The sequence below is a fragment of the Anopheles funestus genome, chromosome 2RL (assembly GCF_943734845.2).
Source record: "Anopheles funestus chromosome 2RL, idAnoFuneDA-416_04, whole genome shotgun sequence".
In the NCBI taxonomy this organism is placed as follows: Eukaryota; Metazoa; Arthropoda; class Insecta; order Diptera; family Culicidae; genus Anopheles; species Anopheles funestus.
In genome coordinates, this window is record NC_064598.1 from 41,949,246 (window position 1) to 41,974,841 (window position 25,596).

The window sequence follows — 25,596 nt, forward strand, 5'->3', positions numbered from 1 at the left end:
TTGATTTCTTTGTACTAGTTTGTACACCATGCTAAGTATATCTTTATTTTACAAACATAATGAAAATTCATTCAAAATATGATAACAACCTGTACACCCATCTATTAAATAGCATCATCAGTCTACAATCGTTTTAAAATTGACACCCTTTTCAGAACAAATGTTTAGCAATTAGCTTATTAAACCATGTTCTACCGCGACTGGTCCGGTGATTCTGGTGGCAACACTTTGTACGGGTTCAGGATACCGTTCGGGTCTAGCAGTTGCTTCATCTGACGCATCAATTTTAGCGGTTCGGACTGTTTCGAGTAGTGTAGGTATTTGCGCTTGAGGAATCCTATCCCATGCTCCGCACTGACGCTTCCCCGCAGCTTAGAAGTGTATTCGTACACGAACGGTTCTAGCAGAGCGTAAATTTCCGGCGTAAAACGGGCACAGGATACGTTGAGATGTAGATTCGAGTCTCCTACATGGCCATAACCGGTAACGTTGATCGCCAGATCACCGACACGCTCTCGCACCGCCAGCACAATATCGTAAAACTGATCCAACGGGAGTGAAATATCGTACTTGAAGCAATACCCATCACTTAACAGACTGTCCGCTATCTGTTCACGAAGCATCCAAATATTCTGCGACAAAAAAAAGTACAAACGCGTGAAGTTATTAAGTCAATATTGCAAAAACTTCAAGCCGCTCGACACCCTATATTTATTAACGGGAAGCACAAAATGGAGAGCGATTGTGTTATCATCTGCGATAAGACACTATCATCTGTCTCGTTATACATTTGGCAAATATTTGCATATGCATACGTCTAGAAAATGGCGTCTATTCTTGGTTGTTATCGATGCTCTCGATAAAAAAGTGCAAATATTTTTATATTTACTGATCTATAATATAGTGTTTAAATTGTTATAGTAGTGACATTAAACAAAAACATGAGCTACATGTTCTTCATTCAATTACAATGATCTAAATAATTAATATTCTAACCCGTTCTTAAATATGAATTTTGTGAGGATAATATTATTAAATTAAATTTATTGTTGAGGCTTTTAAAAGCCTTTATGTATATTAGAGCTTTAGAAAGCTATTTAAATAATTGGTAAATTACAACAAAAAATCAAATTTCGATTTTCACAAAAATAGTACCTTCATCTTGGTGGAATCGTTCGTAACCGTACCATCCTGTACCAGGCCCTGTTCCATCGTTTGTTCCAGGAAGCGCGTAAGCTTCTCCTCGTCATGTCCCGCATCGCTACCGGACGTTTCGATTAGCATGTAGAAGGGATACTTCTCGATCGGTGATCTACGTTGGAGGAGTTATGCATGAAATTCTAAAGTTAATTTCACATTCCGATAGTCTTTTGTGCCTTGAACGTAGCACCAGTCTAGTGCTTACTTTAACTTATGGAATCGAGTGCAACTATCCAACGATGGAGCATCGATCATTTCGCAAGAGGACAATACCTCTCCGAGACCACGTTTTGCGGCGAGGAACGTTCGCTTTACGTCATCGTAACTGTTTAGTCCGAGAAATGCAACGTTAACAGAACGGGAAGCAGTGGGACAAAACATGGACAGACGAGTAATGATGCCGAGAGTACCCTCGGAACCGATGAAGAGATGTTTCAGATGATAGCCCGTATTATCCTTCTTAAAGTTAGACATCAGATCAAGCACGCGTCCTTCAGCCGTTACCTTTTAAACAAATCAAAAATGTAAATTTATGTCCTTTAAAATCAAACACAATTCATCAGAAAACAGCCTTACAGCTTCAACACCAAGGACAGAACCATGCAAATTGCCATATCGCACCAACCGCAAACCACCTGCATTCGTAGATACATTGCCACCGATATGGCAGGAACCTTTGGCACCGAGATCCAGTGGCATAACCAAGCCACGGGCACCGACCTGCTCCTCCAGCGTTGCAAGCACACATCCTGCCTGACACACCACAATACCCGCGTACTCATCGATACGCTCGATCGTGTCCATCAGCTGCAGCGACAGAACGACCTCATCGAACACCGGCACCGAGCCACCAACCAGACCCGTATTTCCACCCTGTGGACATACGGCCAACCGGCGCTCGTTACAGTAACGCATCAGTTCGGCCACTTCGACGGTAGTTTTCGGTTTGAGGACCACCCTACCAAAGCCGCGCACGCTTCGCAAATAGTCGATATTGTAGTTCTGAACTTCGTCCTCCGTTGTTAGCACGCGGCTCGTGCCGGCTCCACCAAGAATGCCACGAAAGATGGCCACATCATCATCGGTTAGCTCAGCGTACGATCCACGCTGGACCGGGTAACGGTCGCATGTGAGTGCCGGCACTTCACGATGGCTCGTGGCAAAGGAACGTAACACCGTTGACGGAAAGGTTCGTTGGAAATGAATGCGTTGTAACGCATAACGCAGTAACATTGCGAATTAGTGTACTAAAAGGAGGAGGTTGGCGTTGATCCTAAACGTGATAAGAAGAAGGTAAAAACATGTGTTAAATTAAATTGGAACATTCTTTTTATGTTAGATGATTAGACGGAATTATAGAAAGGCGAAAGACTTATATGCTCGCTCGGAAATGGAACTTAATTTTTCATCTCGAACGATTTAACACAAACCCTTAGTACTCGCGGGATAGGCTTCCGTTTTCAGGAATAGGGAAAAGGTTCATACTTTTGGCGAATGTTTTGCCTTTTATAAATTCAATACAGTGTGTACTTTATTGCAAACTTTGTCTGTAGTTAATGAAAATCTCTATTCACCAAGCTGTACTTGGTGTTGCGAATGAAGGAACTGTCCAATGTAGGCAAAATAAATACATTTGTAGTTGGAAAATGGCAAATGAAACATCCTTCTTCCGTTTTTGCCTTGCACTTATAGGTTTTTTAGGTTTGCTTTAAGAACGTCCAGGTCGTAGGTAGGCTTATTTTTACCATTTAGCCGAATAGTCAGTCCTTGCTACGGGGAAACGCTCCCAGTGGCGGATTAACCTTTGGCGGAGTGGGCGTCCGCCAGGGACCTCACCGTTTTGCGGGGAATCGTCGGTCTGAGATAGCTGCCCTGTCGGTCTGAAATATATGTATATGCCCCCAAAGTGGCGCCTTCGAATAAATGTCGGAATGTCCCGGCTAGCAGTTTTAAAATTGGTAACCATACATGTAATTGTTAGACATCTGTCCACGACTTCAACCCTCCGTCTTCCCACCTTCCTCCCCCCAACACCTCCCACCTCCGCTCACTTATTCCAGCTTATGCTTAAACGCAGCTGGGATTCAGCACTTTAGAATGTGTCCGTGACCATCGCCCACACAACCTTAGTGTGACATTCCGTACAGTTCAGGAAAGCTATAGCCTCAACTTTTTTTTGGAAATTTAGCAAAATTTATAAATTGATGTATTTTAATTCGAATTTGTTGAAATAAGTTTTTTTTCATTCAAATAATGCTTTCAATAAAAAATAATAAAAAAATAAAAAATTGTATAAATTTGCCAATCTCATAAGGCTGTAGTCTTTTTTTTGAGTATTTTAGCAACATTTATAAATTGATGTATTTTAATGCGAATTTGTTGAAAAAAATTTCTTTTTATAGGCCCAAACTACCATTCCGCTTAGACTCTTAAGAAGCTCTATCCGCCACGATCTGGGAGGGATTTGATATCCGATCCGGCCGTGTAGAACCTGGGCCGTTATCACATACATCCCCAGGCCGTCCTATTTCCTATCTCTGCTGTCGAGGGTAGACCTCGATAATTTTGGAAAAGAATAAACTGGAGTATGGAGCTTTACTGTTCTCGCTGCGAGGTCCTTGGGACACAGCGACTTGGAAGGATTCTAACTTTTCCTGGTTAAAGACACGGGATCTCCAATCGGCCCCTTCGGCAATGGGTTCATCCGCCATTAACTACACATACTATTTGACCAGGTACCGGCAATTGATAAAATAATAAATCTAAACAATAGTTTAGAGTTCGATCAATATATGTAGATAAGGTTAAATGTCACGACGTATCGTGTGGTACTTAGCATAACACGATTGTACTGCAGAATGTTAAAGTACTTTCATTTATAGTATGGTTGGTAAAATAAGAAGAGACTTAAGTTCCAAAAATTGTTCGAAAAATTAGAAAAAAATAATTTAACAATAATCATAAACTACGCTTTCCTTGATAAAAGAGCGATAAATTAAGAAGAATGTTATCATTATATCGAATACAAAGTAAATAAATAAAGAGAAATGCATTTTAATTTTGAATCGCAATTATAATAACAACAACCAAAGAGATGCAAAGAAACATCTTCATCTTTGAAAACGTGTTGTGCTTCATATATATGGCGTCATACATACACAAATCCGCGAATTGATACAAAATTATCGCGAGAAAGCATAATGAATCATGCGAAAAAAACACATTTGGCTGTATAAAACATAAGCAAACGCGGTCACAACGCATTCGCAGAATGCCTGTGGTCCTGTTTTGGCTTTTTGACACATTCCAAGCATTCAAATATGTCGCGATGTTCGTTCTCATTCTGTCACCCTTGCATTTTAATATGCCACCGCGCGGTATGCTGCTCATTAGCGTGTTATCGGCCAAAAAGCATTCCCACCAAGCATGCGCACTGATGCGTAAGATATGCACGCGAGCTCATCATTTGTGCACGAAGTTGCACTCGAAGGCAAGGCGTTGATAAGCAAACCAGCTTCGTGTACGAAAGCTTTATAAATGGATTAAACAAGTTTACGAATTGATGATGCCGAACTTGATCTTTTGAAGCAAATTAGTAAATCAAAGGTTTTTCTTTTTGATTACATTTTTCCAATACGAAGCTTTAGATGTGGAAATGTTATAAAATTTATCATTTTTCTTTTATTGATCTCTTTTTTCACCTAACATATTTCGATCCAGGAATAAAAGTAAACGAAAAAATAAAAAGGAATGATCAAAAGCAATCATAACGTGTTTCGATGCTGCTAGAAAGATTCGCAAAACGATCAATAGGAAGCAAACAGCACAATAATCGAAGAATATAACTTTTTTTCTTCTCTTAACACACGCCGTGTGCCTTTTGCCCATGTTTCATTCCTGTTTGCTGAAAGAGTCCAAAACGTGACCGTGACCGAAAACCGGTTCGTTTTGTTTTGTGCCAACGGGAACAACAAGTGAGGAAAAGAAAGAAAGAGAGAGAGAGACAAAGAGAAATAAGGGAAGAAATGTTGTTAAAAGCATGCAAACCAGAAAACAAACGAATAACGAACCAAAGGAAAAAGAATTTGGTCCACACAAAAAGCAGCAACCATCTTTTAAAGGAATGCGAAAATATGAAATTGGAAATATTTATTTGCTTCAGGCACACCAAATTGATCAAACACCAACGCATTTTCATTTTTGCATGAATCTAAGGATCGCTCACGAACTATGTAACGATCAGAACAGTCATTTCTATCTAATCCAAATTAAACTAAAACTGAAGTGTAATCCAAACTTCCATGCGACTGTTTGAGAGATTGCAGAGAGCTAAGCTGTGGCGGATTAACCTGTGGACGGAGTGGGCGGCATCCATTGTCCTTTGGAAACAACCCCCAACCCTTTCCCGAGTTATTTGTTCTACATGCGACATTCCGTAGACATTCCGCCCCATTGCGTTTATGCTTCAATGGAGCCAATAAGCAGTCCTTGATGAGGCTTTTAGAATAGCTTTAAAATCAGGTTACGGTTCGTTATGATTATTTCGTTTTTAAATACCGGTCCAGAAGAAATTTGGGTATACTTTACGCCACATGAATACATCCCCAAATGCTTGATGTCAAAATATCGTTTGAATTGGCCTACTCCCTAACCAGATTTGACTTCAACTAAGATTTTTCTGTAAACTAATCACTTTTAAACAAATTAAGCCAGCATGATTTTTAAATAATTCGGAAAACTGTCTGGTAATCTTTGTTATACAATTGTGTCAGCTTCTCGTGTGAAAATTATATTTTGATTTATAATATTTTGATATCATGTACTTTTTTTATTGTTGTGACATATAATCTTTCACTATTTGCGTTAGATGTAATATATTTCATTGAACATACAATAGATTGCTGATATAATGGGCCAAATGTAACAAAAAACACTCTATTCGAACATAACTCTTAACCTAATTGTGCTAATTGTGCCGTACATTTTCCAACTTTTTACACACTACGTCTAACAAGCGAAGACAACGCTAATACAACAAGTTATATTACTTTTAAATGATAGTTCTGTGATTCGTGTGCACGGCTGATGTCGTTAGTCTGTTATCCTTTTCTTAATAGATTCAGGAAAATATGCTATGAAATCAAAGAAGGTTTTAATCATTTCAAAAGCTTATCAACCATTTTATGTGCTAATCCATGATATTGAACACACTGTCAGGTTATAAACAATAACCCAAGCACAACAAAAAACTATCATATCCCTTTAGAAGTACATCATAGTCCATACGAAAAAAGATAACTGCTGAAAAGAAATAATTTCCAAACCTAATTATTGCAGCGAATTCTATAAAGCAATTTAAGAAAGTTGGATAATACATCAATTATATTTTTAAATGGTATGTTAATTTACACAATCCATAATGAAGTATTAATTGAAAGCTTTTATTATAACTACTTGGTAGTGGTCGATTGAACAAAACATTCGCCCTGCGATTCTACTTTGGATTCAAATGTACTTTTAATTAAATGTGCAATACTATGTACATAGAATTAGATGACATTATTGCTCGTAGAACTAGATAACAAGAACATTTTGTGGTCGGAAGTATTTTTCAAACCCTAATAATTAACGAATATGAAATACCGCCGTACTTTATACGTATCTGGATAACCTTCTAACTTCTCTTCCAAAAAGAATCTAAATTAAAATTAAAATTAAAACTTCTCTTCAGGTTTCTAACAGGATTCCCCTTAGTGTTGATAAAAGTGTTTAATGTATAATAAAGTAACACTTTCTACAAAACATTTCCTTCCAGTGTTCTTTCTTGAAGGACCGTTAAATGAATTTAAAATATGCATTCCAAATCTAAAGAGTGCTGTGCAAAAATAATGCCTTTTTTGCTTTTAAAACCTGCCTTAATTATTATACAAAATGTTTATCAGATACGGAAAGATGCAAACCTTTCTAAAGGAAGTTGTTGATTATAAAACATAAATGATGGAAGTGATCTACAAACTAAAAGCATCATCAAATAAACAATGAAACTGTTAAAAAAAGCTGCCAATGAAATAAACTGCATTTTTTTCGTTGTAAAGGTTGGCCAGGACGTATTTTAGGTTTATTTGTACCACAAAGCGGGATAGTCAGTCCTTGCTGGTATTTGACACCGGTACTGTCGCGCTGAAGCGGCACCACATACTCCATAGGGAAGCCCAAAGGGCAGTAAGATAAAATAACTTAGCAGAACATTAAAGATTTCAATACAGCCATGAACGAACGAATTCGATTGAGAAAGATTTAAAGACCCAGACAACAAACTGGTAAACTCATTACATTGGTTTGTGAACATTTAACATTTAACATTTTTTAACATTGGTTTATGACTTTCCATATTTATCCAATTTTCTATAATGTTTTAATATTAATATTAGGATAACAGAGAACATCCAAATTTTCCGTAGCAACAACAACATTGTGGTTAAATTAGGGATGAGTCAGTACAACTAACCAGTAACTTGACTTATCAACTATACCACGATGTTTTATAACTCACCGAAATGAACAAAACCTAAAATGTCACTCGAAGCCAGTCTCCCTTTTTCTTCGCCCAATGTCGGACTAGCCATATCTTGAAAGACTTTCTGTGAATTGTACTTTAATATTCCACTTGGTGTCAAAGTGGCTGGAGAATTGCATTCCCAAAACTTATGACTGAAGAGTCATAAGTCTCACAATCCACTGTAGGCAGTAGCAATCAGTGGTGCGTTCAAAAAACAACTTACACCCGTCATCAAGCTACTGCCTGCAACTCGAACATCAGTGGCCATTTTAAACCGAGAACGAACGTTTTCCAAGGAATCATATAGACAGTCGGGGCCGTAGTTTTAGGGGTCCCGAAGAGTGGCAGTTAGGGACTCCAACAATGGCCCCCAAAAGCACAACCCACCAACACCACCACATCAACTCCCCCCCCGCACCCGTACTTTCAAAACTCTACTTCCTCGGATTGGTTACCGGTGTATCAATGCAAAATAGACCTCGGAGCGATCATCTTTAGTTTTGCGGCCCCAATTAGCATTCCGCTTAGGGCCTCAGAGAAACTTAATCCGCCACTGACAGTTGGTGTCAAAGGTGGACTTTTTATTTATTTTCTTACGTGCTAAGGTCAAAGAGAGAGAACAGTAGAAAAAATAACAATTATACAACTACGCTTACGAATGAAGGGATGAGGATTCGTGAAAAAGTGAACGGAAAAGGAAAAAACATATTACAGTCAAACAAGTGATATGAGTTGCTGAAGACTTAAAGCGTTCGTTCATACTGTATCGGGTATGGCAGGATAGGATATACAAGGGAGGTCTATCGCTAAGACGGTGAGATGGCGCATAAAGAGGTTTAGTTGATCGCGGTCGATCTTGGAGGAGACCAGCTAAAGGCGGAGTAATATAAAGTGGATCGGAGGCAAAAGAAAGCTATCTTTGAGATCAACAGATAGCTAAACAATCAGACCCAAAGATTTGTTAGCCTTTTATATGACATGCTAAATATGAACATTGGAAGAGAGCGTTTCATCCAACCACACTTTTAGCCGCCAGTCTGTTTTGTTAGGATTTTTGATACAGATGGCTATATATAATATTGGCAATATAAGTACATTTACACCCTAAATCAGGGATGAGCAACCTTTCAGAGCTTCGGGTCACATTCAAAATCAAAAACAGGTTGGCGGGCCACATTGCAGGATGCATTGATATAATAAAGAATGTAGTAAAGCTGCTTTTATCCGGACTTTCTCGGACTAGATGCATTGCTGTATTTTTGAAAAACGAATTAGGATTAAAAACCTTTTTTTTATTTTTGAGTGTTGTACTAACCGGGTAATTTGCACTTTTAATTCTTAATAGAATTTGATATAAAATTTACTATTGGCTATTCGCGGGCCGCATAAAACCACTTCGAGGTCCGCATGCGGCCCACGGGACCCAGGTTGCTCATGCATGCCTTAAATGAAACATTGGCGCATGAAACAAACAAAGTTAATCTCGCCAAGGAAAAAAGTGCAAAATGAATCAATATTGTAGAACCAAAATTGTAAATATTTGATATTTATTACAAAGCTATACTGTTGTTTTTTTTTTATTTCATTATTTTACAAACAGTTACATAAAAACATTTTGCCTTTTTTGCGTGTATCATGTAAAAAAGAGCAAAATGTGGCAAGTATAATCGCTGAAAATCGCTCCTTACGACGTGTAATTTTTTACGAACGATTTTTGTTATCATAGCAATTATATGGCACACAAACGATTGATAAAAAAGAATCACAAACTTAATGCTGAGGAATAGCAAATTAGGGATATAAATCTCCTTCTAGGCCTAACGACGTTACAGGTTATGCCACAGCCATTTCTGGCTTACTAGATTTATTTTAATCCACGTAGCCTCATAGTCAGTCCTTACGTACGGGGGTGCGGTCCAAATCTAAAATATTTGTTTTATATAATTTTAGGAATTTAAATATTTCAAGTGAATTGGTTAACAAGTCAACATAGTGAACCAACTTGAAAAGTAAAAACATTCTTAAAAAGAAATTAGGTTTTCTTATCGAGTGTAATATGATGGGTAATATTTGCTCAGAAGTTTGAAAATTAGCCATATTTTAGATTGATAAAATCTGAAGTGAATTTAGGTGACAAAAATTAATTAAATTAAAGATAAAAACCTACAAAAAGTACTAAGAAATTGTGGAAAGAACATCTGACGAATTAAACGATCTCCGAGAAATTCTGGGTACTGAATTAATAAACACTGAATACATCCGTTTGATGCTATTAAGGCGATTGATTTGAATTTTTACAAAATATTCCTGAACTTTAAAACTTCGAGTAAATGTGATTTTTTTCAATGGCTGCCTCAAATCTGAACCATCTTTACAGTGGGCAATATTTCAATGTTTCTATAGGTCATAAACAACAACTGTAGCACATCAAACCGGCACGCCATTCAGACGTTTGGAACAGCAAAAATGGCGCCATACGCTTTCGACCTGAACACGGAAATGGTTAACGCTTGCGCCATCGCTATTTAAGCGTCACGGGGAAAGAGTGGGGGAGAAGAACACAGTTGTTGAATGGAGGGAAAAAACGAAAACTATAAGCAAATAAGATATGACGAGAGTAGTTTGAATTTTGAAGAAAAAATAAAGATGGTCCTCGTGTTCAGTTGGTCACGTAGTAGCTTTCTATTTAATCTGATGCATCTTAAATGTTACTCTTAAATTTTAAAAAAGGTAGTAAACTCCAACCGAAGTCATTTCATTGTTAATGATATTCCAATTATACATTCTGCCGCTAGCGAATTTGAATCATTGGGTGATCTTGTCCTTGATGATGTAAATTGAATTAAGCAGATTAAATGCAGATCAACGATCAATAGAGGAGATTTCTGTATCTTTTAACTGTTTTTAAATTAATTTATCCTTTTCAATGCATTTTTTTCTTCTTTGTTTTTGACTATTTTTCTTTACGTTAAACTATGAAATGATTGTTATTATCATTGCAAACGAAGAAACGATCATGCACGACGTACAATACGTTTACAATAAATGATTTTCAACTTGTTTCTGAACTCGGAAACTAAGATTGTGGAAACCTAGCACTAAGGCGCTAAAAATAACGCTTCCATACCACTCAACACTCAGCACAAAAAAACAACAAACCAGCACAAAGAGAGGCGAGGTTTGGTATTCATAAGGCCGCAACGTTCGTGCAAGACGTGCGAAATATTTAACAACAACAAAAAAACCTCCGCGCTCCGATTCCGATGTAAAGAATTGCTGACCTGTTTGCTTTGTACACACGGTGGCAGCTCGCCGAGATCGCGCGCCCCGTGTGCCAGTGTCGGTGCAGTTGCGCATATGTGCCATTTTTGTACGCCCAAGTACCAAGCGAGCAGACGAACAAGCGAGTAACGCTCTCCCGCGTCGGCCACGCGAGTTCTGTTACGCTGCGGCAATGGATGTGTACGAATGTGTTTACCGAGCCGCGGGAATGGAAACTGTGCGAAGCAAATGCGCAATGGCCGCATACCGTCGCCGTTGCGGCAAGCGAACAAATGCAATGCAATTTATCCGATGGGTTGCGCTTCTGAGGACTCCATCGCAAAAGTTATGTGCATTTTTAAACACCTTTTTGTCTATTGTACTTGTTTCCAACCCAACAATTTTTATAGTGGTCATATCCATTTTGAAGTCGATTTGTATACAATCCACGACCTCGCTGGGGGAGGGTATTGGTGGAATAATTCACTGTAATGAAGAAAAATGTTTTACAGCTTTTTTCTCCATTACTCATTCTATTGTCGAAGAGCGACGACCATTAAAAAAAAACAAATAAAAAAATCTAAAAAACGCGCGATTGTATGCTGGTGTGTGTGTGTGTGCGTGTATTGTTTCCGCTTTATAACGGACATGCCACATACACACGCACATAAGTACACATTACGGTAAGGAGGAAGAAACTCACGAAAAAAACACAATGAAGTCTGCGTAAATGAGATAGCAAAAGCATCTAAACCATTTCTTTCGCTCTCTCTCTCTTTAGGTGAACAATTTTGCTGTATATAGCAAACTTTCCCCTGCATTTTACGACGTTTTGCTAATGGTGGGAGATTCCCGTTATATCGCTACAACATGGTCCATAGCCACGCCTTTTGAAATAACTTCGAAATTCTCTCTCTGGTTCGCTCTCGCATGCAGCACGCACGACTGAGCGTTTTCTTCCTTCTCATCTTTCGATGACCGCTGTCGATGTATTGCGTTCCTACATGCGGAACGAATTTGTGCAGGGTAAAAATACCGAATGTAATGTGCGGCCGTTTTCCCGACTGTGAAGAAGTTCGAAACGACCAATACCATTTGCTAGGTGCGCAAGCGTTCACGTACCCTGCAAGCTGGCAGCTAGTGAAGTTCACCAACGCTCTCACATTCACGCACCCCATTCTCGAGGATGCGTTCGCGTACGTGCTGTAGGGCAGAACAGTGCTAACGGTTCGGTGGTGTGAACGAGAGACAAACAAAGGTAAAGCGACATCTCGCTCATTCATACGGAGGAAGAGAAAGAAGAAGACCAAGCGCCAGTGCCAAGCATTCAACCAATTTCGTAAACATCCAATACGCCAGTTCAGTAGCATACACGTCGATACACGGCAACACGAGTTTGCTGGGACAGGTTTACGAACCCGCACGACGATGCCAATCAGCAACGGAAGCTGCTGCCTCAGCACGTAGCGCTCGGTTTTTCGACAAACATTACGGAACGCAAGGTAAGCAACACAGGGGGGGGGGATTATTGGGGGCTTTTTTTTGTCTTATACCCATTAGCATTCAAGCGATAGAAATAGAGCAGGGATGTAGTTTACGCTTTTTTGTTGGATGTTTTGTTTTTTTTTTTTTGCTCAATCGTTTCGATCGTAGCAGTCCATCTGTCAGTTGTCAAATCGTTCCTGCATGGGAGTAAACGAGACAACGTTATCTTTCGCTTACTCAGCGGTAACTGATGTGAGAGTGAAATAGCTACTACTACACTCGGTCGTGTGTACAAAGGCTGGCATTCATTAGATAGAGTGTGTGGAAGAAAACAAGAGGTACCATTTATAATAGCCATCTTCAGCAGAATGCACCCCTTTCTTCCGCTTTCTACCCTGTTTCCTCTTCAACATACACCCAAAAGTGCGCAAGTGCCAGTCAGTAAGCAATGAAAAAACGCGCTTGCTGCCTAAAAAAAACACACACAAGCGTGAGAAAGAGAGCATCGTGAAAAGGTGGGCTCTCGCTTTCGCAAAGGTAAACACACAGCACACTATTACTGCTTGCACACTAACACAGGAACGCGTTGCAAACGTTATGCTCGCGCTCCGTACACGGTAGCAATGCTTAACGCATCTCCCTTGAGCGCGCCTCTACGCAGCGCACCACAGCTGCACACGTCCGCGCCAACATTTATTCGTTCGTCCGTCGCCGGTGTGTTCCCAACCGAGCCCAGCGCGATTTTTCCACTCTGCGCCACAGAGAGCGTGCTTTTCCACCAAGGTGGGGGAGTACAACAGCAGGAAGGGATAGTGTGCGCACGCACGTCAAGTCAGTGTCACGCGGGTGTCTGGCGAGGAGGTTTGGTGCAGTGATGTGGTAGCGACGAAGAAAGTAACCGAAACTAGCGAATGCGAAACGAAGCCGTCTGGTCCCGGGGCGGCCACACACACACACAGTAGGGGACGACGCATCTTTGTCACCGTGTTGTTCGTCCCATCGGATTGGTTGGTAGCGCGGTGTTGATAGTGGAGCGGCTGATAACAAAGGGACCGGTGTAGACGGACAAGCAATGGATGGGAAGTTTGTGATGGAAAAAGACAAACAGAAGGAAAGGGCGAACGTGTACGCACACATCGTTTTTGTGGCAATTTGAATAAGAGAGTGTGTGGTGGCGGTCATTATTAAAATCCTTACTCGCATCAATTGTAACATCGGTCCGTACATGTGCGTGTGCAACTGTGTGTGTATGTGTGTGTTATCATTGCAGAAAAAAAAACAAGATAAGTGAACGCGTGGCGATAGGCCCTTTACACCGCGATATAGTGCAGAATGCAAGAAATGTGAAGCAAAAAAAAACGAAAATCGAGGGCAACTTTTTCATTGTTCAACCGCGAGTAAGAGGAAGAAAACACACACACATACAGCGTGGAAAGCAATTGTTTCCCAGCCGTGCTATAGAAGAAGACGAAGGTAAAAAACCGGACAAGAATACCACGAATCGTGAAGAAACCCGTAGTGTAATAAATGGCAAAAAGCAACGCTTGCCATGTTAATTTTTTTAACCGTCCAAATATCGTGAAACGTGAGTGAGAAAAAACGTCAACATGATGTTTGTGGTGTTGCGATGGAAACGCATCCCATCCACCGCGCAGTGATTCCGTTTGTATCGCCGGAAAGTGTGTGCGTGTGTGTGTGTGCGTATTATTGAGGCTGCACGAAAGTGTGAGTGAAACCATCACCGACCGATCCGTATAGAGTGCTGCTACATCGTGCTAAAGCGCTCTTCGCCAGTAGCTGGCAAAAAATTGCGTTAGTGTTGGTGCAGTTTCGACAAACTCGCTCGCACACTACCATCGCAACGAAGAAAAGTGCGTTTAGGTGCGTTTTTATTGTGTGTGTGTGTGCGCGTGTGTGTGTGTATGTTTCTTACGCTCTGTGATCCGACTGTCGTCGCTTTTGGTTTGCGCTGAAGAGTGTGCGGAAAAGAATACGGAAAGCGTACGAAAGGTTGGTATAATTCGTGCGCCCGTTTGGATTAATGATTTCCCTTACCTTTTTTTGATGTTGAAGTTTGTCGAACAAATAAAAAATTTGTGCGTTGTAGGAACTGTGTCGGTCTTCTAGAAAGTTGAATGATTATTGTTGAATTTTCAAAAATATTTGTAGCTTAATGTGGTTTACACTAAACTTTTTTTTCTAAGTTAAGATTTCTATACAATTTATAATATATTACATGACATCCCTATTCATCAATCTTAGAATTGTTTTTTTTTTATTTTGAAATTACTGATTAAAACCCACTACAGGCAATAACAAAAAAAACTAAGGCAAATACTGAAGGCAGGACGTTAACTTTGCTGTACCATTTGTTATTCCTCAGCAAAAAGAGAAAATGATTAAAAACTTAGAACACAAAAGAAAAAAAAATCACCATTTTTCACTAAAAATACAACATGGAAGATACACCACTTGGGACGATCTTAAGTAAACGAAATTAGAGATTGATCGTAGCTAATGATTAAGAAACGAACATAGAAAAAGGGAAACGAAAACACCATCGATATGTTAACGGGTAATGCGCCTTTCCTGATTGATCCGATCAAGCAACAACATCCTGGCTGCGCAGTGAGGATCGAGATCTTTTCCTTTGCTTCAATTAAATGTCTCCTTCCTTTTTTTCTTTGCTGTTGCTGTTTCCTTCTCTCTTGGTTTCCTTTTTTGTTTTCTTTTTTTGCTGTTCTGCTTCGAATAAGGACCTTTTTCAGATAGACGCCAATGCGACGAGCGCACGATGTTTTACCTTTTGCCACTGTGTTCCGGTATCTTTCCTTTCCCTTCTATCAATTAAAATTAACACGAACACATACACACGTTGCCGTCTGGATATGGTTTCCGAGTTGTGCTTCGAAGAACGAATTAACTCGAGCATCGACACAAACGCAACGCGGATGGTTCAAACATTAGAAACCAGGAACCAGCGGAAGAAAAGGAAATATGTCCTGCCGCCTGTGGGACCTTTAATCATCAATGTCCCTATGCGAGAAAGGCCGTGAGAAAGTACAGGATGGCACATTTGTCTTTGAAATTTGTTGTCTTTTTCTTTCAAATACTGTCGTCAGATGTGTGCTTGATAATAAATGTCATGCCACATGCTGAAGTCTTAACTATTCTAGTGCCCTTCGCCAGCCTATTGGATAGGTTTTCAGCAATTATTGCTTAATGATGAACTCTATAAACTTTAAACAAGTCCTTATAAAAAAAGGGCAGAAGGATATAAACTCTTCATTGAAAATGCGTTTATTGGTCCTATTTATAGACCTTTAGCTGTAAAAAATGTATCAGCAGAAGGCTTCTCCGATTCCATCACTCCACTCATCATATTAAACGCGAGACAACCGAAGCACACACACACACACACACACGCGGGCAGAATTTCTCGTGCCTTTGGGCAACAATTTGATTAATGACAGGTCATTATCGGATCCACGCTCTGCCGTTTTTCCAAACTGCATACGAACACCAGCGTCAATAATAGCGCAAGTCTGACTGACCGCAAATCGCGTCCAAACGTCCAACCGCACATACGCACCGAGAGATTAACGATGGCCGTGATTTAACGATCCTTCTTGTTTGACGCTTCTACGCGGTAGCTACGCGACTATTTGACATGATAATGGCTCGGTGTCGTTGAGTGGGTTACAGGAGCAGGGTTGAAATAACCTGTCAAAATCAGCTGCTACTACGATCGGAGGGGTTTTTGATTTATCGACTACCGGTGTTTGGGATGCGTTGCATTTGGAAGATGATTGACAGGTTGAATGGGTTTTGGACTGATGAATGAAACCACGTGACCAAGATCATGCAGCATCATCCAACACGATCGTTTGACGATTGTGCTCGCTTTTCATGGCGATCTCTTCGTTTGGAATATCTCATTTTATAAATTAATTCTCATCCTCATAAAATGTAAAGCAGTTTTTTAATTCATTTCTACGATGATATAAATGCACACATTTCGCATTTCAGAGGACTCCAAATTTCCAGAGGCTGAAGTCAGGATATTGTGAGTGAAAAGCTTTTTCTTGGTTCATAAAAACAGAAAAGTAAAATTGTAGTAAAATTGGATCTGTTGGAGTTTAGATATGTCTAACATTTATTCTCAAACTGAGGTGAGGATTTTTTAATATTTAGTTGTTGTGGTTGGGTCTTCACATAAATTAAATCTCATTACGATTGCTCCTCCAAACATAGGACAGCTATGAGTAAGCCATCGATAGAGAGGAAAGCAAAATGTTGAAATAGTCCAAAAAAAGGCAAGTTTGTTGTCCAATTCTTGAAGGTAGCGCTTGCTGCTGTTCTGTGGACTTCGTTATATAATTCTCAACTCGATCGGGGAGTTCGTATCGAGGTTCACGCCGCAGCCATGATTGCCAAACACATTGGACATTCCCAAGTACATAAAAACGGTAGACCTCAGGCTATTAAAATGTGAACATCACAAAATGAAATGGATAGTATTTTCTACATACATTCTACGGTATATAAGGAATGTTGCTCGAATCAGGATCCGGGGAGAAAAAATGCAATACATACATGTTGTTTAAAGAAGCAGACGAGTTGTGATTTGTGTTTTCGGTAGAAAGGTAACGGCCTGCTGGCGCCTGTTACTGCCCGGTACTGCGAAACCGTACAACGATTGAAGCCAGTCAAGGTCGTTACACCGACCGGTGACGAGTGCGAAAACGTCACCTCACGCGACAGTTACCATGGCGCGCGTCCGTCCGATCCACCAATGCTCCACGCTTCTCACCTCACCGTTGCTTTGAAAGTCTCGTGCACGGCGAGACAGAACCGTCATCCCGATGAGCACGAATGCAACTACGAACGACCACGGTTGCGTAGTGGCGTATCGGGACGCGGGAACCGCAAACCTTGCACCAGGTACGCCAGTCACTTGTGTGCGCGCCTGTTCTCTCCGTTTTCCCTGGTTTTGCAAATGAACCGGTTTCACACTGATATGGCATATTGGTGAACCATACCGGTGGAACGGACGTGGGTTGAGAGAAGCAGCTTCTTCACCGGTACCGGTATATGCTGGACGCGGTTAGAAAGTGGTCGTAATAGTAATAACAATAATTATCGTCATCATCGGATTGTATAACCTGTACGCCCACTCTGCTTACTCTGTCCCACGAATCCCTACTTGGTGGGATGGGTCGTGTCAGCATCTTTTTCTTACTCGAACCAGGTTACGAATTCTTCTTTTTTTTTTGTTAGACGAATCACTTTGATCAGAACTTCAGCATTAAATCAGTTCTAGCTGCAGGGACTAATGGGTAAAAGATCCTCTTACAAAACGATTTTTTTATGATTTGCAATTTGTTCAATTGATTTGCAAGTTGAAGCTGATTTTTTATATAAAATTTTCATAGAACGGTACATGATACAATTTACTAAAAACATCCTTAGCAAATTTTCGGCTGTATCTGATTGCAGACGAAAAAGTTTTAATTGCAATCAGCAGCATCATTCTGTTGATTGTTGTGCTCATCTCACAGCTTATACATTGAAGTGCTTTTATGTCTATTTTGGTAAGGAATAGGATAATCCACTGACGATTAACTATTCATTGACATTCCATATTAATTATGGATAATGAAAACCTTTGTGAGCTATTTCTGATTTAGATAGTATCATTGTTATTAGCGTCATGAAGGAAATGGTTGTTCAGTTCAGCAATGGTTTCGTATGCTAGAATAAAGTTTATTTTCGTATATTAATTTGAAGTTCTTGTAGAGTTTGGGAAATATTTGAATTAGCTATAATGACATAATACTATGATAAGAAATATCCAAAAATAATTCTGTGGATCAAATGTGCAAACATAACCACAATTTGCCAATAAATTTCGTCTTCCAAACATGTCATTGTGGACATTGTGGATGCATCACTAGTGATGGCTAAACACGACAGGTTCGATATCAAATCCAGTGACTGGACACTTCATCCCCTATATCAAATCCCATCCTTATTGTTTATCTGATATTCCAACTAGTGGTTTATAAAGTCAAGGAAATCTAAAAATGATGGACAGAGAACTTCGTTAAGTTATTAAACAAAGAAAAAAACACATAAAGTTAATTCCTGTCAAGTTATTTCCAATGTTCTTGATTTGGAGGTAGATAACGTATCGCAATAGAAAATTGCGAATCAAACATGACTTCAAAAACATCCAAACTTAGTTAATGAGTTGAATGCGAATTGTATACGAAAAACTCTAGCGCCATAGCTTGAAGATTGTAGGAAAATTTCGCAAAAAAAGGTCTAATGGAGTACTCTGGAGTATCCAAGAGGAGAGCGTATCAAAGTGTTATTAAAGTGTCATCTTTTGTTTGACTTTTGGCCTAGGGTTTGTGGCTGACTCTACCTGACTGACGGTTATCTTTGATTTGTGTAACTCTATAGCTCAATAAATAGTTCTGCGCGTATGAGGGTGCGCACCTGATCCATGTCTGATGAGGAACTCTGGATGAGACACGCACTATCTTCGTAAGATAAATTTGCTGCTACACAAAATATTATCCAACGAATATTAGAAGCACGTTACTCTTTTAACTCGTTGGTTCATGTATCTTTCATTTTTCATTCTTTTAATAAAATCTTTCTACACAACCATCCATCATAGTAAGCTACTTTGCACAACAAGATGGAACCAAATGTTCCGAAAGCATGCGAGGAATGTTTTTGGGAACTCCTTCTTCATTTTGCTCCCCAGAAAAAATAAGGAACAAAGACCCCTTTTTTGAGCCCCATTTCGTTTCTCCCCAAAAAAAAAGACTAGCAGTCCATAAAGAACAGGTACTATATTCCCCCGTAGGTCAGAGCCTTACAGACTCTTTCTAACCTCACCCCTCCCCACAATAACAAAAAGGAAGGGAAAAATCCACTCGACTCCTTCATTTGGAGAAATGAATGGGAACACAACGAGCAGAAGTTTTTTTTTGCGCTGGAAGGTGTAAAGAGAAGAAACACAAAACCGCGTGACTACGGAGATTGGTAGACATCTGGATATTTCTTTCCCACTGGCAAAAAAAAGAACTGCTGGTGTTGCTGTGCGTCTCACGAATTAGGGATGTTCGGGTGCTGCTGCTGTTGCGTCCATCGCGACTCCGCATCGCGTAGAGAGAAATGTGCGAGGGCAACACACACAAAAAAAGCTTCACCAAAAACTCCAGACCGAATTAAAGAGGAACTACCGTAGCAAAACAAAAATGGGGTCTAGTCTCTGAATGTGTGGAGGAACTGGGATGGTAGATTTGTGCGTGTATATGTTTATTTTTAACTATTGTTGACAGTCATTTAATACAATGAATAAAATGGAATGAACGAACAGAAAGGTGCGTAACACAGGGTTCTTTCTTAGTTTTTAAATATAGTAGAAGATGTTGAGATAAAAATAAAAGAAATAAAAAACAAAAATTCAACATCATTGACGTGCTTAATATAATTAAAAAAAAAGAAATAATCATTTCAAAACAGAAATATCGCAACACAATAATGATGGAGTAAAATAAAGGTGTAAAATACAGCTGAACTTGAAAGGACAACAAAATCATTTAAAAAATATGTCAAAATATATAGACCAACAACATATTTTTTAAAAAAATGCTGGTTGCGTGAATCTATCCCCGCTCGTTAAAGATTTGTATAAATTTTCACAATAATCTAAAATCAGCTTAAAGTCGATATACTTAAAAACACTGTCTGCTTTCAGCGCACGTTCCCATTTGCTCAGAACTGCACGAGGCTTGTTAGTGAGACATTTTTTGTGTTTGTTATAAAATCCCCTCCAATACTATGTCCCTTATCCTTATAGTATGTTTCTAGCGATTCCGTGCTTTTGCCGCTTCTACAAACAAGCATCAGATTTACGAGAATGTATAAAGTTTTGGAAATAAATCCACCACCTCCCCCCTTCAAAGATGTTAAAAGTGTGTTGGTACATGTCCCAAGGCTGGGAAGGACTGTTGGGAAATGAATCGAGAGATTTATTATGCTGAACCAAAGACGTCTAATCTCCAAACGTTGCCTCCACTAGCGAAATGAATAAAATATCACGAGAGAAATGGAAAGCTTTTCGACGCACTTGTAAATAGAGTGTCGAAAGAAATTTCTTTTACTTTGCATGGAATTTGAAGCGATTGTGATCAAACAGCTTGATTCTGGATCGGAAATTATGGGAAGAATGGTAGCCACAATTAATCGTTATGATGAGAGCAATAGTAGAAGACATGTACTTCGCTCTGTCTACTACTAGAAATCGTATTTAAAAAACCATAACGAATCAAACAAAAAGGCAAAAGGAAATGGGATTGGTATTTACTAAGCTTGATGTCCTTTTTTCCTCTTCGTTATGCTTACTACTTTACGTTCCATTATGCGTGTGAAACTTTTCCACGAACAGGTGAACAGTAAACTGCACTACACGGAAACACATAATTCATTGCACATATAAAATTCACACCCCCAGACCAGGCGACATGGTCCAACAGCAGCAGACAGTGCCAATCTATACTCCACAAGTCGAAGCACAAACGAAAGACAAAAACGAGGATCTAACGGCGACAACACGAGCGGAGATAAGAGAGATTGAGATTCTTCCCATTCGGTTTCATGAAGAAAAGGGAACAAATTCACATCGCGGTTGGAATTCTCCCCGAAAACCCCCCACAAATGACAAGACAAAATGAAGAGTATATAAAAAAAGAAGAAACGTTCTCTTTCTCCTTAAAATAAGACTCAGGTGGATTCGGCACTTTTCCTCCCCTTTTACGATGGCTTTATTTAGTAATTTCCTTTTGCGGCTGTGAAATTGAGGAAGTGTTTTAAAAGCGAAAAAAAAGAAATAAAAACAATCCACTCACACAAGAAGCTATCTTTTATCATCAGAAAGCAGCAACTGGTGGTAATTGTAATGATGGAAAAGCTCGTGCAAGGAAGAAAAGCCAACCAGAGAGAAAAAAAAAACATGAGCCTATAAATAAGACACTCTGAACACTATCTTGATCTTTTGTTAGTGGATATTTTATGACGTGTCCTTTCGATTGTCTGTAGTGGCCAATCCTACTAGCCCGAAAGGATTAGGAATCCTCCTATCCTAAAATACAGCCTGTCCCCCTCCCACACGTTGTGTCCAATATCCATCCATTCCCCGAAATATATGGATCTTTGTCATTGTTCCATGTTCAGTACGATAAGTGCAAATAAATATCAGTTTCTTTCGAGGTCATTCTATCATTTTGGCAACATTCCAGTTGTGGAGTTTACGTCTGCCAAATGTGAAATGGTTCTCTGGTCTATGTCGGGTTTGTGCTGCCCAAAAGGTCGGCGTCGCTAAATCCTTTTACTTTGGAAAGCAATCCCTGAAGGACACGCATACAAGTCTACATTCTTTACCATCCGTAAATTCCATTGTTACTGATCTCTTTTCTTATTTTCGATAACATCCACAGCATACTATCACTTTCACCGGTATTTTGGTTTACCGAAAGAAATAATGCGTAGCAAAAGAAGGGAGCACGTGCACCGAACTGAATAAAGCATTGAGAGCCTTCCTGGAACGTATCTAAACTATTTTACATTCCATGCGCTCTTTCTGTGTTAGTCCCTGAGAACTGAGACCGATGACCTTTTTCGATGATAGAGTAGCGAAATAGAGGCAAACACAACAAGAAAGCCTTAAAGCCATGTACACCATGTGGACGTTTTGCATTCATTGCTAAAACACTTCTAAGCGCCCCCTACCTCGAAGGGCCCTTGGGTAGGGCGACAAGACAAGGAAGCAGTAGAAAGGTTCAACCATTGGGAAGTGGAGGAAGGTCACAGAAGTGTTTCCTTGTCTCCTCTTGTCTGTCTCTACGTGTTGTTCTATACATTCGAACTCTTTAAATTATTTTGTTTAATTAGGTAATTATTATTCAAACGATTGAAAACATAAAACAGCATAAATCATAGCTGATCGTGGGGTTTTAATTTGATGGTGGTTAATGTCGATCACAAGATATTGTGAATAAATATGATTCCGCTTTTGGGTTGATTATTTTGTATGGATTTGAGTCATCAATCAAAGGTTAAAAATATTAATTTTCTGATATTTATTTTTTCCGTTACAGTTTGTGATGGTGACATCAACGATATCAAGGAGGAAACAGTATACACGTGGTTATCTTCTCAATTTATTTTCTTGTGTGATCGCGATTTATATCTTTCTTGGATTCTAATTGCCTTGGTAAGTCAGATCAAATTAAATTATATAGCCCAAACTATTGATTTTCAGGATATTCTAAGTTAATTATTTACCAATTGTTCTGTGATTTCTCGGATATGTCCGAGATATATCTCTGGCACTTGACGTGACGGATCTAACAGAGCAGGATGCATTAAGTGCATCTCCCGTTGCACTGTGAATATTTAATTTATGCAGCAAACATGGCTACTTTTTGCTCGCCATTAGTTTTAGGCATTTGACGATGCATTTTTCATGCATCATTTTTCATTCTTCCGATGTGCTCATCCCACTCGGTATGAGAGGAAACATGTAAATGGTTGACGTGGTCGTCGCGGTGATGGTAGGTTGATGGCCTATTGCTTTTATATCGAGTGATGACGGATGTAGTGTCCGTACCGGGTAACACACATGATGGTGATGAGCGCGAATATAGCACTGGGAGGAACTGGATCAAGGTTACCAAGGCATAGGATCATATGGTTTCGAGTTGCCCTTTCGTGTGCGTTTGAAGAACTGGGAAGGGTTGAATGAACGAGAGCTGGAGGCATTGATTATCCGGGCCAAAAAGGACGAATAACGAAGGGTGGTGTGTATTGGGAGAAAAATTGATCCCTTCCGCTTTTCGGGGGAAATTCAGACAAGAAAGGGGTTTTTTAATGGACGGTGTGCACTGGGTGTGAAATGGCCAATATTGGAAGGGATAGGGGTTTGAATAGGAGGCCACGTTACTGCGAATTAGGTGAAGTACGCTCAATCCCAAATTGTGTCATTTATCAATCCTCGGTTTAAGATATTTTTTGCTATACACTGCATATCAAAAATTAAAAAAAAATGTTTTGTTTTTCCAACAACTTAATTTTGTTAATCAATTTATCGTTAAATTGTTTAACGTTTTAAAAAATTGACAATTATTTGTACTAAATTATTTTCATTTCATATTTCAATCAAACAATTATCAACTTCGTTGTGGAAACAATCTAAATTATTAAAAAAACACATGAAAATTTCAACTTTCTTTGATGAAGTTGTTCATTGATGAAGATGTCACTTTTCGCTGATGCCGACGGTCGATGCTCTCTACTTTACCCCTGCATCATACAGATTAATGTTTAAAGGTTTTCGATTAACCCATGCTCATCACCAGTGCAAATAAATTAATCAGCTTGAATAAATAAAGTTTGGTTGGAAGAGTAAATGCTGCCCCACACAGGTTAGGATAAAGTTTGTGATGTTTAATTGCCTAACTTTAACCAAACTGAGCTGTCCGCAGTACACAAGTGCGTGCGGTTCCGATCTGGCAACGTTGCACTGTTTTGCCTCCCGGCCGGTAAAAAGATAGCTTGACTTGCTCTCACTCACACGCGCACACATCCATAAACGCACTCTTCGCTTTGTGGTGTGCCGTTCCTCGCAATACCATGATCGTAACCAAGGGTTACACGAGCGAGCAGGTGTGCGTGCTATGATGTTGTTTTTTGCGTGTATTCGCACTTTGACAGTTGTACAGTGTTATGCTGATGTGCCCTTCAAGAATTTTTTGACAATTTCTTTTTCATTCACCCGACGTGCTTGGTCAAGGTCACTTTCCCGCACCGTAGAATATGTGGTTGACAATTACGATTCACATGTTTATGCATTTTAGCAAATCATGACAAAATTACACTTAGGAGGCGATGGAATGAATACATTAATACATCACACTATTGCAATACACACTGTAAACTTACCGGAAGGAATTGGATATACGAAAGATGAATTATCACAGCTGATCAATACGGAAACAAAATAAACCCTAAAAAAAAACTCTGCAACTCGTATGTTGTACGTTCTTCGTTGAATGTTGCTCACGAACTGATTAGTTGTATCAACCAAACAGCACCTCTACGCGGTTTCAATCTATTGCGCGCTCTCTGTTATCATTCGCCGCACGGTACGAATTTTCTGCACACAATAATCACACATATCGCTGCGTCATCGGGAAGCAGAAGGTAAACACCTTAAATTAAAAGGCACCGTTCTGCAATGATTGCTTTGTTTGCCAGTGGGGGTTATTTATGTTTACACTGTTTTTTTTATAGTTGTATCTTATCGCCGCGAGGAAACCGTGTGCTGCTGCGTACTTATGCTACACACAAAACCACCCGCAAACAATGCGTTTGACGTTTATTAACTGATGCTGTCAGATGCTGACGGAACCATACGTCACACTGACAGCATCGCAGTCCGTCATTTGAAAGGTTGCTGTAAGCTGAGCATGTGTGCGTGTTGTGATTGGAAGAGGAAAGAATGTGTATGCGTGTACAGCAGGCGTTGTAAACAAATGGGAAATGGGTAAAAGCAAGACAAACTTTTGCTTTTAATATCTTTAGATTCGTGCGTTATAAAGCTATCACGCGATCTAATCCATATCGCAAAATTTCATTCGAATGTTTCATTTCTTGCTTTGATATTCCATTTCAATGTGGTTCTTCTTGCAACCTCCGATACGTATCGGGTTGCTTTGAAGCATTACTTCACTCACACCAGTGTGTGAAAAAACGACGGCTACCAATCAACACTTGGTATGGTTCCTCCTGCGTACACCGCATTGTTTGTGCTCCTGTTACTTTCTCTCGCCGTTGGTCGAAATACCCAAGCCACAATAGTTCGCTGCTGCCATCTTTTTCGCCATAATCGTCTCCGGTTCACAGTATCGATGCAGGGGTGCGATGGCTTGTTAATAATTTCTCCGTTCAAACCACCATATCGGGTGGTGGCAATGGTGTTGATGGCGAAGCGGTCCCCTATCTGGTCCGGCATT

At 39.7% G+C, this 25,596-nt stretch overlaps 1 protein-coding gene across 1 annotated transcript; it reads right to left on the reverse strand.

The window, feature by feature from the left end:
• Positions 1–24,971, reverse strand: LOC125761278 (D-2-hydroxyglutarate dehydrogenase, mitochondrial). Its single transcript, XM_049422267.1, has 5 exons — positions 24,524–24,971; positions 1,777–2,473; positions 1,406–1,704; positions 1,156–1,312; positions 1–632 (listed from the first exon to the last, which is right to left on the reverse strand). Exons 2-5 carry the CDS (start codon positions 2,431–2,433, stop codon positions 192–194), a joined length of 1,554 nt encoding a protein of 517 aa, XP_049278224.1. The 5' UTR covers positions 2,434–2,473; positions 24,524–24,971; the 3' UTR covers positions 1–191.
• Positions 24,972–25,596: the final 625 nt, after the last annotated feature.

What these genes read in the sequence shown, in the direction of transcription:
- LOC125761278 (XM_049422267.1), bottom strand. Translation starts at nt 2,433, where the DNA reads ATGTTACTGCGTTATGCGTTACAACGCATTCATTTCCAACGAACCTTT. An exon ending in ACTCGATTCCATAAGTTAAA is followed by an intron (nt 1,313 to 1,405) that starts GTAAGCACTAGA and finishes CCTCCAACGTAG; the next exon opens with ATCACCGATCGAGAAGTATC. An exon ending in ACGATTCCACCAAGATGAAG is followed by an intron (nt 633 to 1,155) that starts GTACTATTTTTG and finishes TTTTTGTCGCAG; the next exon opens with AATATTTGGATGCTTCGTGA.